This window comes from Hippocampus guttulatus, chromosome 15, assembly GCF_054856545.1.
Source record: "Hippocampus guttulatus isolate MCC_2025c chromosome 15, RoL_Hgut_1.0, whole genome shotgun sequence".
In the NCBI taxonomy this organism is placed as follows: Eukaryota; Metazoa; Chordata; class Actinopteri; order Syngnathiformes; family Syngnathidae; genus Hippocampus; species Hippocampus guttulatus.
Genome location: NC_141275.1, coordinates 5874071 through 5889786, shown reverse-complemented (window position 1 = coordinate 5889786; position 15716 = coordinate 5874071). Strand labels below are relative to the sequence as shown.

At 41.5% G+C, this 15716-nt stretch overlaps 2 protein-coding genes across 2 annotated transcripts; one reads left to right on the top strand and one right to left on the bottom strand.

Annotated features, from left to right (window-relative positions):
• The first annotated feature begins 123 nt into the window (after positions 1–123).
• cyb5d2 (cytochrome b5 domain containing 2) lies at positions 124–2318 on the top strand. The gene is made up of 4 exons (XM_086130462.1): positions 124–529; positions 1359–1499; positions 1782–1968; positions 2047–2318. Exons 1-4 carry the CDS (start codon positions 253–255, stop codon positions 2216–2218), a joined length of 777 nt encoding a protein of 258 aa, XP_085986588.1. The 5' UTR covers positions 124–252; the 3' UTR covers positions 2219–2318.
• A 665-nt stretch (positions 2319–2983) lies between these two features.
• ankfy1 (ankyrin repeat and FYVE domain containing 1) lies at positions 2984–15519 on the bottom strand. Its single transcript, XM_086130460.1, has 25 exons — positions 15432–15519; positions 13232–13439; positions 12952–13070; positions 12207–12342; positions 11350–11473; positions 10971–11120; positions 10675–10840; positions 10302–10506; positions 10138–10206; positions 9841–10043; positions 9646–9743; positions 8743–8944; positions 8539–8637; positions 8072–8225; positions 7638–7806; positions 7279–7397; positions 6589–6745; positions 6295–6495; positions 6046–6222; positions 5788–5935; positions 5084–5174; positions 4868–4992; positions 4633–4779; positions 3809–3899; positions 2984–3720 (listed from the first exon to the last, which is right to left on the bottom strand). Exons 1-25 carry the CDS (start codon positions 15439–15441, stop codon positions 3588–3590), a joined length of 3501 nt encoding a protein of 1166 aa, XP_085986586.1. The 5' UTR covers positions 15442–15519; the 3' UTR covers positions 2984–3587.
• Positions 15520–15716: the final 197 nt, after the last annotated feature.

Genomic DNA, 15716 nt, shown 5'->3' with positions numbered 1-15716 from the left:
GTCGATGAGACTTCGCCGAATAAGTCTGTCGAGCCCACAGAGGGGCAGTTTGAGAACGGTTGTACAGAGCTGTACACAAATCTCTGCCTCGACTACTACCGCATTGACGTACTGTACGTCGTGGACTAGCCTGAAACGTTGCTTGCGTTGCCGTTTGCGCATGCGCATGCGCGCTTTCTTCTTCGTTCACGGAAGCACCTGCGAGGGCGCTAATGATTTTTGTTTTTCAGCGTAACTGTGCGACCACAAAGAATGATGGCATCAACAATCAGCATACTCTGCTCTGCATTGGTTGCAATGTTATCGGCATCCTTGGCGGTGCTTTTCTTTCCTCGTCAGTGGTCGTTATATTCAGGAAGTAAATCAACACAGGAGCTACCCAGGCGACTCCTAAACAGCCAGGAATTGTCTTTGTACGACGGCGAAGTAGGCAGCAAGGGTATTTACCTGGCGATATTAGGCCAGGTGTTTGACGTACACAATGGCATCAAGCATTACGGGCCTGGTGGTGCATATCACTTTATGGCAGGTGATTCAGATTTTTCTTGTTCGCCTTAGATAAAGAGTTAGTTAACTTAGAATATGCTGAATCCTTATCTGTTATACTGCATGACTACACTAGTCATAAATTGCGCCACTACAATAATGTTGCTGGCGCTCATGTCTTCCATATACTGTGCACATTTAATATGAAAAACAATCCATCGATTTAATTTACCATACTGTATCTACATAATGCATCAGGGGTGTAACAAAACCAATTTGAATCGGAAAATTTGTTTTGATTTAAAAAAAAATGCTGGTCATCAAACTGAGCTGAATCGAATCACTCCACGTAATTATTTCGAGATACGAATAGTCTTTTGTTGGAGATATACCTGTATCTATGAGGGAAATGGCACATTTCGAGGACTGACAAGTTCATTCATATTTATGTGGAATGACAATAAGAAACGCATTGCATCATATGTATTATACTATATTTTATACCCTCTCAAACTGAACCATATATCAAATCAGATCACTGAATCGAACCTATCAAATTGTTCCAAATCAAACAGACCTTGAATCACATTGCACCCCACGAATCAAATTGCCTTTTATTGGAGAGATACACACTTCTAATGTGCATATTTATAGGTTTACCTGGTTTAATTTTGGGCATGTTTATTTAGTGCATGGTTTATTTGAAATATTTCAGGAGGCTCAGGTGGTGTCCTCCATTTCTGTAATGACCCAATTGTTTTTGTGATGCTATTAAAAACAAAAACAAATAAAGGATATCTTAATCATAAAGGCCATTAAACAGAAAATAGGTCATATCTATGTCTATACAGTATGTTGTTTATTTTCCCCAGGTAAAGATGCATCACTGGCCTTTATAACAGGAGATTTCACAGAAAGCGGCTTGACAGATGATGTGTCCAGTTTGTCCCCATTGCAGGTGGTAGCCCTGTTTGACTGGTTGCTCTTTTATCAGAGGACCTATCAAACTGTAGGTGCGTAAATGCTTTGCCATACATTGTGCAATTTTAGTCCATAATGTGACTGTACATTTGCGGGTTGAGAATGGACATGTGTCCAGAAATACTTTGATTTTAGTTAGATGGACCAATTTCATATCTTCTAACCATAACTATGTAAATATAGTTTTATGGACTGTTAGTTCCAAGAACAGCTTTGTCATTGACAGCAAACAGGACAACTGTGCAATATTTTGAAATGTGAATGTACTAACTGATATCCGCAATACACTTGAATCAAATGTGACTTGTTTTTAGGTTTGGTCATAGGACGATTCTATTCCAAAAGTGGAACGCCCACAAAGTTTCTCTTGCACGTTGAGTCATTACTTGCAAACGGCCAGCAACTCAAAGCCAAGACAGAGGCGGAGATGCTTCGATTTCCTGCCTGTAATTCTGAGTGGAGCTCTGTGAGGGGAGGGAGGATCTGGTGCTCCACCAAGAGGTAAATAAATAGTTTGAGTATGTACAAATAGAACCGAGATGCAATGTTGTGATGATTTTTTTACTCGCTTTTTACCAGTGGTGGTGTTGAAAGAAGTTGGACAGGTGTTCCTCGAAAACTATTCCCTGCAGGTGCTAGTGGATCCCGTTGTGTCTGTGTAGAAGATCCATCTGCAGCCAAGGAAAACCCTAACCTACAGGAATATGATGGCTGCTCGACGCATGCGGTTTCTTGCTCTTCAGTTGAATAGTACAGTAGTTTAAAAAGATGGACAGTGACATGGATAGTGGCACATAACTGGGTTACTTTGCATAAATAAACAAGGGGGGAAAGAAATTGTTTTAAATGACCTTTATGTAAAGTTGTTCTTCCTTTCTCTAAAAAGGTTACACTTGGAAGAAACGGGCTAGATATCTGAGCATACAGATACGATACATGTGCAGAAAAAGATTTTACAATGTGCATAAAAGATTAACAGAGGCAAGATTTAAGTCTGTCACAATGGCGATCACAAACTGCAGTAAGTACAAAAATGGTAGCAGTGGTCAAAAATATTACACATTTATCTGTACAATTTAACAATACTTAAGAGGCCGCACTAATCGGCCATCCCTATCATTCTGACTCCACCAACCCATCGGACATGTCACATGATCTTTATAAAGTGCACCTTTTAGGTTTAGAAAATCAACAAAGCGATAAATGTGTCGGGTCAAGACAACTTGACTTGAGGCATCATCGTGGGGACAGTCATCACAACTGATATACGACCTCTTGGCCAAGTCAAAACTGGAATGTACTCAGATGCTGACTGATTTTAAAAAGAGGACATGATCTTGAAATGGTACAAATTATAGTACATGCAGGCATACAAAGTTGCTTGTCAGTACTTATACAGACCAAATGTATCAATGGTTCAAGCATCCCGTTCATCAACAATTTCATATTTGTGGGCAGTTGTGCCCCCCGCCCCCAACCACACGTGAAATGGAACTGTCCATGTTATGCTTCAGAGTCTTGCAAAGTGTATTTGATTTAATAATTTATCCAGGGAAAACAGTACACAGTCACAAGAGGAAGAGTTCAATTCATAACAACCTTATGATTTTGATTTTCTTTTACAGGTTGCACAGCATTTTGATGGCGTGAGCGTATTATTCATGTTGCATTAAACATTTCTCTCTGGGTAGGTGCCTTAGCATGAGCTGCAGAGAGTGAAATAATTCACCACAGATAAACATCTTACCAACACTGCTTCGGTAATTAAGATGTTTATCCTTGAATTGCAATGACCGAAAGAAGAAACCATTTGTTTAGAAAACAAGCGAATCATTGCCAACAGTGAGCTTAAGTTACCTCAGTCCAGCAGTGGCTAAACTGCCTTCTATTCATTGATATCTTTTGACACTTTGATCAACAACAAAATGAATAAACGTTCCATTAAAACATGAATGCTTTTCACAAGACTGGCATAGTAGAAAGACAATGGTCCAGAATTGGTCAGAATACTCTTTTTAGTACGTACTGCTACTGATGTCCTTTATGATGTACCCAGTAACTGCTAAGTTGGGCCCCGGCGTGGCGACCATTGCCATCCAGGGAAAATCCAGGCCAGTGCATTAGGACACTCCACCCAGAGTTAGTACATCAAAGCAGATGTCACACACCCTCACCGGCTTGTTCAAATCAAACTTGATGATGGGGATCTCCTTTATAGAGCACTTGTGGCACAAGAGGCGCCCACAGTGACGGCTGGAGAGACAGGATTTAAAATCAAGTGTGGCACACCATGACGACAAAACAATGACTCAAAATACTGTAGAAAGGTCATGATACTAACCAGTGATGTTTCCTTGTTGTAACTCCAAACTTGGCAACACACTCGTAGCAGTTGGAACCATCACACCAAGGGGGCTCTTTGGACAGCATATCTAAAACAAAAAATCAAAATAGAAATACAAGTTGGTAATATGTTTTAGTGTTGCACCAGGGGTATGGGAATTTTTTTAATGCTTTTTCTTTGTAAACAAAATAGATAATCTCACTGTGCACTTCCAAAAGTTTAAAGAAAATACCCCCCCCCCCCCCCCATTTGATTGTTGTATTCATGGCCAAGAAATGTTTTTCATACGAATATTTTCTGTAATTTTTGCTTTACTACGCGGGAGCGTTCATTAGTTTACTGGCTACGGAGCTGCAGTAGGAGCGGAACTCAATCGGAAACCGAGGATTCCCTGTTTAGTCTTAAATGATTAGTGTCTTTTCAATCTTGTTTTAATTAGAATAATGGCTCATTTAATTTCTCTCTCTTTTTTTTTTTTTAAACCAATACCCCATGTGCTTCTTGGCAAATCAACAATGGGAGAAAACCAAATGCATTCATTGAAAAGATGATATGCATGGCATGATACTGGGTATTATGTTTTGTTTTCCTTTCTGTTGAATTGACCGTCAAAGCGGAGCTCCGGTAGCTAACTGTGTCATGTAGGTAATTACAGTTACCTAGTGGCAACGTACATTTTTCATGAGGGGAAAACGGGGTTGTCTTTTTTTTAGGTAAGGCATTGATTTACTTGAAAAAAAAGCACCCGGCAATGAATTAAAAATGTCTGAGGTTATACAAACTATGGGCCACAAAAAAATAAATAAAAAGTATACACTTACCAAGAAGGCGGAAAAGCAACTGTTTTGTTGCTACTTGGTAGTTGAAAATGTTAATCCCCTGATTATTATTGATGCCCAGGCGAGCACCAGCCCTCACAATGGCACGGCACAAGTTAGCGTTCCCTTTCATATAGGCCAGGAGCAATACTGCAGATAAAAACATCAGTGTCATTTATCTCATCACAAATATGGAGTTGGTAACCAAAGAACAAGAAATAATCTAAGGTTGATGTACCTGTGTTCCCTTCATTATCTGGCTTGTCCAAAGGATATTCAGGCATACACTCCAGGAACAACTCAAAAATGGCAGCAGCGTTTTCTTTACCATAGTGGCCTAAAACGTGCATTGGTGACTGGCCCCTGAATTATATATGGATACAATGAAATATGAATTCAATTACTTGCAAATATCTTTCGGTTGCATTAAAAATATCCAGAAGGTTAAATGTACCTGAGATTAAAGGCCTCGGCATCAATGTTGGACTCTGTGAGAAGTGATCTGATATTGTTAAGGCGGCCATGCATCACTGCCAGGTGAAGAGCTGGGAATTATCACAGGAAGACAAAGTTTTTGAAGTGTAACTGGAGCAAAAAATAATTAACAAATTAAATTAATCACTAATTTGATCAGATGGAGCAATATATCAATTGTAACAAACGACAAAAATCTACAGTCGACTCCCACCTTCACGAGAAGGCAAAAGAAAAAACCCCCGCAGATAAACATTTACATGTTTAAACGTCTTCGACATTAATGGGGAAAAAAATGCAGGAAAATCGGCAGTCATTTAGGTGGGTGGGGATTTCAATACAACTTGTTTTGCTTTCTTGGTTCAACAGCTGTGAAGAAGTCCATGCACTTATTAATCAGCTACGCCAAATAGTCTACGCCTGCTCCTTTTTGGCTCATATTGGAAGCTGGCTGTGTTGTACAAGTCCCAAACTGGAGACAGTGTCATACTGGGAGGGTAGCGAATAAATTAAACGACTGTGATTGTTGTCTTGTCATCTCCTGAACATTTTCGACTTCCCCGTAACGGCGGAAGACATGGCAATTGCCCATAACGAAATATGGCCAAAATAGAACATTTGGCATCTCTGAAGGGCAGATCAATTACCGGTAAATCTGAAGTGAATTTCAAAAATGAAATTTACCATTATTGCCATTCTCATCCTCAGCAGCAAAGTCAATGCCATTCTCCAAAAGCACAGAGCAAATGGTGGCCAAATCCTGTTGAGCAGCCAAATGCAGGGCGGTTTGCCGGTGTTTGGTCAATTCGTTTACTTTGGCTCCGGCAAGCAGCTGGTGAGTGACACAGGGAAAAAAGCTCAATAAAAAAAGGATTCAATATCACAAAAATATGACATGGCAAAATGAATGAAAATTTAAAAAAAACTATGTAGAGGCTATACCAAGTTTCGAACAATGATCTCAGATCCAGCTTGCACAGCCAAGTGGAGAGGGGTGAGTTTAGCGGCATCCTGAACCCTGGAGTTCACATTAGCTTGCACACTAATGAGGAACAGAACACTTTCGATATCTGAATTTTGCACACCCACGTGAAGGAAATTACGCCCTTTATTGTCAACCTGGAGAGATGCAAATGTGAGAGGTCATGAGTGATGAAAAGTTGGGGTTTGTTCTGCCGTTTTCATTCCTACCTGTTCGGCAGCACCTGGCTCCCTTTTGAGGATTGCTTCTGCTGCTTTGTTGTTCTTGTGCGTCATGGCACAGGCAAAGGGTGTCATTCCTTGGCGGTCACGTATGTTAAGACGGATGTCCGGATGGGAAATCAGGAGTTGTATGATAACGTTGTGCTGGTTGCTAATGGCAGCATGGATAGGAGTTCTCCCCTCTGCATCCTGCAAAGAGATGAGAGAACATGTGTTAGAATGCATTCGTTTGTGAACAAGTTTTCCTCAGGCCAAAGTTGATGGAGCTAGAATGAGACTGACCTGTGGATTAACACTAGCTCCAAACTCTAGAAGGCACTGCACCACCTCTTCCAGGCCCCAGCTGCTTGCTAGGTGAAGAGGCATTTGCCCATCTCTGGCTTCTTCTTCTCCTTCACCATTTGGGCCTGGCCGCCTTGGGCTGTTCACATCGCAACCACTGCACCGAACAAAGATATGATGTGTATTGAGGGGGGGAATGGGGCACACTTGTGCAATCCATCAATCCATTTTCCATTAAGGTCATGGATGAGGTGGAGTTTATCCCTGCCAGACTTTTGACAGAAGGCAAGGTAGAGTCTGCACTTAGTCGCCAGTCAATAGCAGGGCACACAAAGAACAGATACACTCACAGTCACAATAATGGGTAATTTCAAGTCTTCAATTAAGCTACTGTGCACGTGGAAAACGTGCAAACTCCACATAGGAAGGCCAGAAATTTGAACAATTTTGTGTAAAATAGAATTTGACCTACCAATTGGAATAATAATAATAACAATACACGTTAAACCAGTTCCAGAAATGTACAATAAAATATTTCTAATTTGATTTGGTAATTATATTTAACAGCAAAGTTTATTGAGACCTCAACATTCATGGTTTGTCTGTATTCAAGAATAGTCAATGATGGCATAAAAATGTGTACATACTTAAATTTCCCAAACACTGAATGAAGGTAATGTGGTTTCAAACCTGCGGATCAGAAAGCAAGCCGTGATTTCATTGTTCTCATCAACGGCTCTGTGCAAGAGGGTCTGTTGGCAGCCAGAAGGGCCTTTGCTCCAACATGTTGCATCACAGCCATGGCGAACCTTGGGGAAAAACGAAAAGGCAGATATTACAATTAACTCATTCACTCCCAACGACGTTTTTAAACGTCTTTTCAGACTTGGTCCAGAATTGGCTGGTACTGAATGAGTTAAAAACGTGGTTTTGTTCGTGTAGCCATCTCTTGTTCAATTCAACTATTCAAACGCAAGTTCATCTGCATGAAATCTGACTCTACATTCACTTTTCAGTGCCAGTGGAAATAAAATTCTAATCTTTCTCACCAGCGTGGATGCAATATCCTCCAGGCCATTCTCCAGAGCAAGCCATAAGGGAGGGTCCCCTTTGTCATCCACCACAGACATGTCAGCTCCTCTTGTACAAATAGCATCCACTACTAATGGCAGCTGATTACTGATGGCCAACTGCAGCGCTGTTTGTCCCTCCTGGGTCCTAACAGTGACACAAGAAAGAAAATAATGTCCAAAAATGTATTTTAGATCTGTCTACAATCATCATTTACGGTAATTGATTAAATGGTCAAAATAAAAACTACGATATAAAGAAAGAAACTGCTACATCTGTCTGGTCATGGAAATCTTTGATCATCAGACTATCATTTATTTGTTGTTAGTTGTCTAATAAAAACTATCCTGAAGTCGAATGAAAATGACATTAAGGCAAATGCATCCCAAACATTTCATGACAGATGAGTTACCTAACATTGATGTCTGCCTGGTGCTCAAGAAGGAACAGGGCGCTCTTGCTGTCCTGCCTTTGGATGGCCATGTGGAGTAAGGTTTGTCCATTGGACATGGTGTCATTTATAGACGCTCCTGAGCCCAGAAGTTGAGCTGCTATGGTGTGCATACCTGACAGGAGCAGATTGGCCAGTTTAAGACATCTCCATGCAGGTACAGATATGAAATGTAAATAGGTGGGAGGTCCTCGGTTTTCTTCAGAATAATATTTGCAAGAAAAGTGCTTCCAAGGCCGTTACAAAAAAAAGAAAATTGAGAAACTCGAAGTACCCGAGCGTGCTTTTGTGTACCTCGTGGTGATGTGCGTGAATTAGTTTGTTGCACGCCATTCAGAACATCGACACTGCGTGTTTGTACCATCGTAAAAGTGAGGACACCCTGTAGTTGCTTTAATAAATAACTGCATAAGATTGTTCAATTATACCTGTCCAGAGGGCCAAGCCCAAAACTGTCTGGTCCACAGAATCTTTGAGACTGAAGTCGGGAATGATCTGGAAATTATTGGAGGCATGAAGTGCATTTTCTGCAACACAAAGGAGGAGGATAAAAAAAAATGAATCCACTGTAATATGTTCATCTTAGTCTCAACCTACAGTATGATTGAATTGAAGTAGACAAAATTTCTGACCTTTTTGCTCTAGGATGACAGAGACCACATCTGGATGGTTGTGAGCGATGGCCATGTGAAGGGGGGTCTGTGTAGCCACACCAAAGGTGTCATCCGGCAGAGGCTTCAAGGTCTGCAGGTTGGGATTTGCGCCCTGCTGGAGCAGCTCTGCTGTCAGGCTTGCAAGGCCAAAACGACAAGCAGTGTGAAGAGGGCTTTCCCCCTGAAATTGGAGACAATCCATAATATTCGAATGACCAAGTATGTAGGGAACAAGTGGATACTTGTCTCAATCTGTTTCAGTTTTGATTTCGGTTTTTTCTGTAAAACACAAAAATATTAAACACTTGTTTATAACGATTGTCACAACGCTATGTGCAGCTCTTCGATATTCGAATGTGACCTTCTTTGGAGCCTCTTCTTTGACTTTTCAATTCAGCAATTGTTGTAATGTGTGACAATTGTTGATTTACAATACTTCAATTGTGAACTAAATGTTGAAGTACTTTTTAGTTTGTTTTCGGTTTTCTGAAATACGCTTTCAGTGTCAGTTTCAAAAACCTCAAGAAAACATTGTGATCGTTGAAATCAGATTATATATATATATATACACACACACACATATACACTGTATATATATATCTTTTTTTTTTTTACCATAGGGTCCAGCCTTACAGAGAAACAGTTTTTTAAAAATGCATTTGTTTTCTTTAAAACGTTAAACAGCTAATGTTTGGGGACTTTGTGATAAATTTGCCAGATTACTGTCTTGAATTTGATGATATTGGATAAAGGTCTTGTTGCTTTTTAATATTTTCCAGGACACGACATGATACAGTATATTTATTGACAATCTACAAAGCCCCAATTTTTCCTGTTTTGTTGAAATTGTTTATTATATGGGGATTCCTTTCATCAACGCACCCATTTGTTAACATGGTTGACTTGTGCCCCATGAGAGGCTAAGAAAAGAGCAGCTGCCTCATTGGCTGCACACGCTGCTCTCTGCATTAGGCAGTTTCCTGCAGAAACAAAAAGAGAAATGAGATTAAAATGTGCATGAAAATAGTACACTTCCATTAAGACAAACCACGACAAAAAGAGAAAATGAATCCACACCCGTTGATGCGTCAGGTGCGTCGGCATTGCTCCCTCTCTGGATTAATTGTGCCGCAAAACTGTTCTCATCAAATGAGGTGCCGTTCACAACCGGGGCATCATCCTCGAATGGATTTACAGAGGTGTCTGAAGACACTGTGATATACTGCAGAGCCAACCACAAAGCTGTGCTGCCCTCGTGGTCTTTAAGTTCCAGGTCAAGCCTAACCAGATGTAGTAAGTAGAATAGTAAGACAGCTTCTCATCAAAAGTGAAACTCAAGCGATATATTCAACAGGTAAGCATAGAGTAACTCACTGCCTGCATTGAAGTAGCTGGTTGAACACTGGCTCATTGCCCGAAGATACAGCTTCATGCAAGGGAGTTCTAACAAACCAAACAAATCAAAGTGGAACAACCTTCATAGTCTTGTGCAAGAATATTTTCCCGATGCTAGGTTCATTAAAAAAAATGGGACCAACCTGCCCTTGCTGTTTTGCATGTTGGGATTGGCTCCAGCTTTGAGCAGAGCTTCTGCAATCCGCGCCATGCCACTCATGACTTCTACTGAGTGTTTCTTGGGGCTAAAAGAACAAACGAGGTGAAGAGGGGTTTCCACCGCTCCCACAGTGGCGGCGTTGACCTGAGCTGAGTGGCGAATTAGGAAGACGGAGGCAAATTCGTCACCTGAAAGAAGAGGATGACTGTGATGGAGGAGGACAAGGAAAGCTTACATGATCGCTATTTGGAATGCAGTGGCAACGAGTGCAGAGTCTTCACTGTTCATAACAATAGACAGTTGAGACAAAGATTGAATTAAATAAAGCGCCGGAGCGTTACGTAGTAACTTCACACCTCTTTGGATCGCTTTATGTAGAAGACTCCATCCACTCTGGTCCACCATATCCACATCTGCTTTGTTGTTCACTAAAGTGGTGGCAATGCTTTCCAATTTTCGGCACAGTGCCAAGTCTAGAGCCAGATCGCCATTGTTGTCCGGTTCATTCAGCTTGCCTGGCAACTAACAACAACAACAACAGCTACAAATGAAACCGTTTAAATCTCAATGAAAAATGTTTATTCTGCTGTGCCAGTTACAGCACAGCTCACCAAAGTCAGGAGTTATTAAGATTGTAGAGATGACAACGGACCTGAGAGTCCATCTCAATGAGATAGAGGAAAACCACATCCTCTCGCTCAACTTTGATGGCTTTGTGGAGAGGATAGTCCGTTTTAGACTTGATCATCTTGTACAATAGTTGGGCGCTCATGGTGCTGAAATCTTCTTTCCTGAGGTCATCCTAAGTAGAAAGACAAAGACATTAATCAGAAGCCACAATTCATTTAGACTGCTGCAACAATAAGAATGCAACATTTCAAAAAGATCAAGCAGATTCATAAAATATAGAGAGCATGTTAGAGAAAGAGCGAATACGATGAAAGTTTTAACAACACATATTTCTGAGGACAGAGAGAGAATTATGATTTAGCCTGAGGTCAGGAACTCTCCCGGATATGAAAAGAACTCACCCAGTGACTGGCTATGATCTCCCCACAGTAGTTCATCAGAGTTGTGGCGTTTAGCTCCTCGGCTGTTTGATAGAAGCGAATGCAGTTCCTGACGTTCACTGAGGACATGACGCCTTTTTCACACCTAACCCCACGGACAGCAAACAATGTAGCGTCAGCTTGGTATGTCCAATATTGTCATTGACCATGACACAAGGTCCACCTGTACACTCAAGCGTGGGTTTTATTCTGCTACACTGTCTTCCTTGTCACACATTCAAATCCATACGTGTTCTGTTAATTGAAGACTCTAAACTTAACTGTCCGGGTGGATGATCGGTGGGATACATCTCGTTTGTCTGTGAACTTGTAGAGAACAATTCAGTTTATGATTTGTTTCAAGGAAAAATAACTTTGGGTTGCACCATTTTCAGCTTCCGAACAGTCTTGGCACTGCCATGTAAGGTTCAGAACTTGGTGCTTTTTCCTCACACTGCATAAATATCACTGGCTTTGTGTTTGTTATTTTGCTTCAAATGGCCACCAAATCCCACAAGAGGTGTGCTGTATTGTGGGGTGTGGGGGCCATTTAGGGTGAGCAGTAACCACAATTCATGACAGAGTAATGTTGGTTACATATGGCAGCAATGTAATCTGAATGATTTTTTGCAGTAGTTATAATTATAGTAAATATTTATTTGAAAAAGAGTCCATCAATATAAAACCAATTAAAAAGCACAACAGTAACTGAGCATGCCTTCGATTGCCAGTTGACCCATTTATATTCAAGTCCCACTGAGCAAACTAGTTCATTGCACGCCATTCAGAACCTTGAAATGTTGTAAACCGAAGACCCTCTGTATTTGTGCCAGGCTGACCTTTCTCTGAGCAACAGAAGCTGAAAGCGGTTGGCCAGCTTCATCAAGTCAATGAGAAATGCATCATCTTCACTGAGCTCCAAGTTGTCGGTGTATGCCCAGCGCAACATTGCCAGAGCAACCTCAGGTTTGCAGTCTGCAGACATGTTATGAAGCGTTGGGCAGAAAGAGACCAGTTAGAATTCTCAGAACAGTATTCTAACTTCCGCTGGATCCAACAAATTACTTCAGCTAGGAGCTACTACTTTAAGCCCTGTTGGAAGATGACACGGACACGCTGTATTTCTGCACTTCAAAGTAAATGTTAGTCATCCACTATTTTCATTTAAGCATCTTGCACAACCAAAGAGATGGTAGATTAAATGGCGGGGTCATAGCTACACAATATTCCTATTACTATTTGCGGACGGTATGGTGATGAGCCCTGCTATGAATAACAATAAATGGCCTAAAGGAGATTTTTTTTTTTTTAATGCACCAGAAGTGTATATTCCATATGCGATCTGTACAAATTCCAATTGTCTATCAGTAATGAGGCCACTGTCATTTTGTTTAGCTTTGAACTAATTATTACCTTCTGACTTTGGCACCATTTTGTGGCTCTTACCTACACCGTTTTTTTGTGCTTTTTGTGTTTTGTTACAGAAAGAGCAAATATCTTAAGACCCCCCCACACTCCGGCCCTCAGCCAACAGGTAGAGGTTCACTGCCTTTATCACAGTTCAGCAATATCACAGTCACTTACCAGACAAGTCCAATTCAGAGGTGGTGGCCATATTGGTCAGACTCCAGACATCGCTGCGTGCAGCTAGAATAAACTTGTGGGCATTGAGTTGATTCCCCGCGATTTTCACTTTCAAATCACTGCAGGAACAACACAAACACCCTTGAAAATACTTGAATACAAAAATGTAATTGTAGGTAACAATCACAAACAAAGTCAGAAAACCACAGAACAAGCTGGATAAGAAAAAATAAAGAAAGAAAGCATAATAGCATTTGCTTCAGCAAATCAATGTGCCCACCTGTATTGTTCCTGCTGATACAGGTCTGACACAATGTCCAGAAGACGGCTAATAAAGGTGTCCGCAGATGCTGGCGTGGTGGGGCCTTGGACAGACACTTGAGCAGCAAGGACAGCGCAGCGTCTCTCTGTGTCAGCCAGCTTCTGCTGCATCTTCACGTACTCCTGCCTCAGCAGGGCCAGATGTTTCTGCAGCTTGGCCACCTCCTCTGCGCCACATTGATATCATGCAGACAGAGGACAAACAAATTTGCATGAATACAAAAGCCTGTTTAGTTTAATCATCCATCCATCCATCCATCCATTTTCCGAACCGCTTAATCCTCACTAGGGTCGCGGGGGGTGCTGGAGCCTATCCCAGCCATCTTCGGGCAGTAGGCGGGGGACACCCTGAACCAGTTGCCAGCCAATCGCAGGGCACACAGAGACGAACAACCATGCACGCGCACACTCACACCTAGGGACAATTTAGAGTGTTCAATCAGCCTGCCATGCATGTTTTTGGAACGTGGGAGGAAACCGGAGCACCCGGAGAAAACCCACACAGGCCCGGGGAGAACATGCAAACTCCACACAGGGAGGCCGGAGCTGGAATTGAACCCGGAACCTCTGCACTGTGAAGCCGACGTGCTAACCACTGGACTACCGGGCCGCCCTAAGGCAACACAGTCTCACAAAATTGCAAAAAGCCACCATACACATACAGTTTAATCATTGATGAACGAAATAGAATGGGAGAAAAGACACTATACTGTTCTTCCAAAGCACAGAATAGTTTCATTTGCAGTATTCCAAAGCAATGACATACAGTACAGTCATTCATTAGTTACACCGGCACAAAGTGAGATCCAATGTTTTGTGAAATCCAAATTTTTCGAGAAGACCAAGCATTTGATTGTGCAAGCGCACACAATGTTGTGGTCTATGATGGCATTCTGCGGTTATTTGTTGCTGCAGGACATTTGTTGCATTAAAAAAGAGATTAGAGAAGTATCAAGTGGTGCGTATAAATGTGCTTCCTTTTGGTGTGACTTTCTCGATAGCTTCTGATGTTGAAACTCTAAATCATGACTCAGCCAAGTCCACCAAGTTCCACTGGGGCCCATTTCCTTCCTTTAAAGCACTAAACTATTTGTAAAGAGGATAAAAGTGCTGAGGAGGCTAGTTACTTTGTCCTGCCTTGTAAACTGTAAGTGGCAATGCTGCAAGTCATGTGACACCAAAAGAGTCGCTTTGGAAAAAAAAGCATGTGGTAAGCCCCACATAAGAAGGGTGCTATACTGGAGCAGCATCTGAAAATTAAATAACCACGACGCAGCTCCGGTAAAACACAGGCCATTGTATTTTGTAGACTTTAGTTGTATACAATATGGAAATAATGTCATTGCAAGCCGTACCATGCATAGTAGGGGCGACAAAAACTGTGCTCGTAAAAATTTCAAAGCATGTAAAAAACTAAATTTCGTCGAACTGAAACAGAAAACTGCGTGATAAATAGTTATCAGTACAAAGAAGCGGTCTTAAACTGACTTAATACAAGAAAGCCTAGTCATTTAAATGCACATATACAGTTAAGGCGACATCATCGACCCTGCTTTATCACAACTGTTCGCACTCTTGGTAGGTGACTTTTTTAAGTTGTTGACAGCAGCAGCATTTTCCTTCTGTTGGTGGTCATGGGCATGACATTTGTAAAGGCAGCACAAACACCTGATAGGGAGGAAATGACATTAAGTAGCTCAACAGAATTCAGTGCTCCTATTTATTGAAAAGGAAGAGAATAGGTGCTATACGTGCATATATGTGCGTCCAAAATATGTCACTCTACTCAATTCAGCAGCACATGGTCTTTATTTTCTAACAGCGACGATCGGTTTTGCTTGTCACTTAATTAAAACTTCGTAACGAATGTTTTGCACAAGCACATTAGTCATCGGTTGCAGCACTATAGGCGACTGTCAGTCTTTGCTCGTTCAGTTGAATAGAAGCGACAAAATAAACTGCTAGCAACATCGAGAGCGACTGATAAAAAGCTTGCTCACTTGCAAACTGAACAGGGCAATAACAATGTGTCGTGTTGTTTCGAAAGGAAATATACATGAAATCGGTACGAGCAAGTTGGCCAAGCCATATATCGTAACACGCCTACGCAAATAAAAGGGAGTGGACAGACAAGACCCCTAAAAAACCCAATCTCATACCTTCCGCCATGTTGCTCTGCGTTGACTTCGTGACCGGGCGGCGATCTCGCGATAAGACCAACACGGCCGAGAGGGGTCGGAAGCACCGCGTTCAAGCACGTCAATTGGAGTGCTGTCACGTGAACACGTCTGTGCTTGCAGAAAGTTGATTTGTATCTGTCGTAATGAGTGAATAAAACATTTTTTCCCCTCCTACTAAAGGCAGTAATATACAGCTGCCTCTTGATTTGTGAACAGGTGAATTTCTTTCATAAATATAATAGATTTTGAGAGGGAGTGTCCAAG

Coding starts and splice junctions, on each gene's coding strand:
- cyb5d2 (XM_086130462.1), top strand. CDS start 253: ATGATGGCATCAACAATCAGCATACTCTGCTCTGCATTGGTTGCAATG. Junction 530..1,358: donor TGCATATCACTTTATGGCAG/GTGATTCAGATT, acceptor TATTTTCCCCAG/GTAAAGATGCATCACTGGCC. Junction 1,500..1,781: donor GAGGACCTATCAAACTGTAG/GTGCGTAAATGC, acceptor ACTTGTTTTTAG/GTTTGGTCATAGGACGATTC.
- ankfy1 (XM_086130460.1), bottom strand. Junction 13,071..13,231: donor TATCAGCAGGAACAATACAG/GTGGGCACATTG, acceptor TTGTTCCTGCAG/TGATTTGAAAGTGAAAATCG. Junction 12,343..12,951: donor CTCTGAATTGGACTTGTCTG/GTAAGTGACTGT, acceptor ACATGTCTGCAG/ACTGCAAACCTGAGGTTGCT.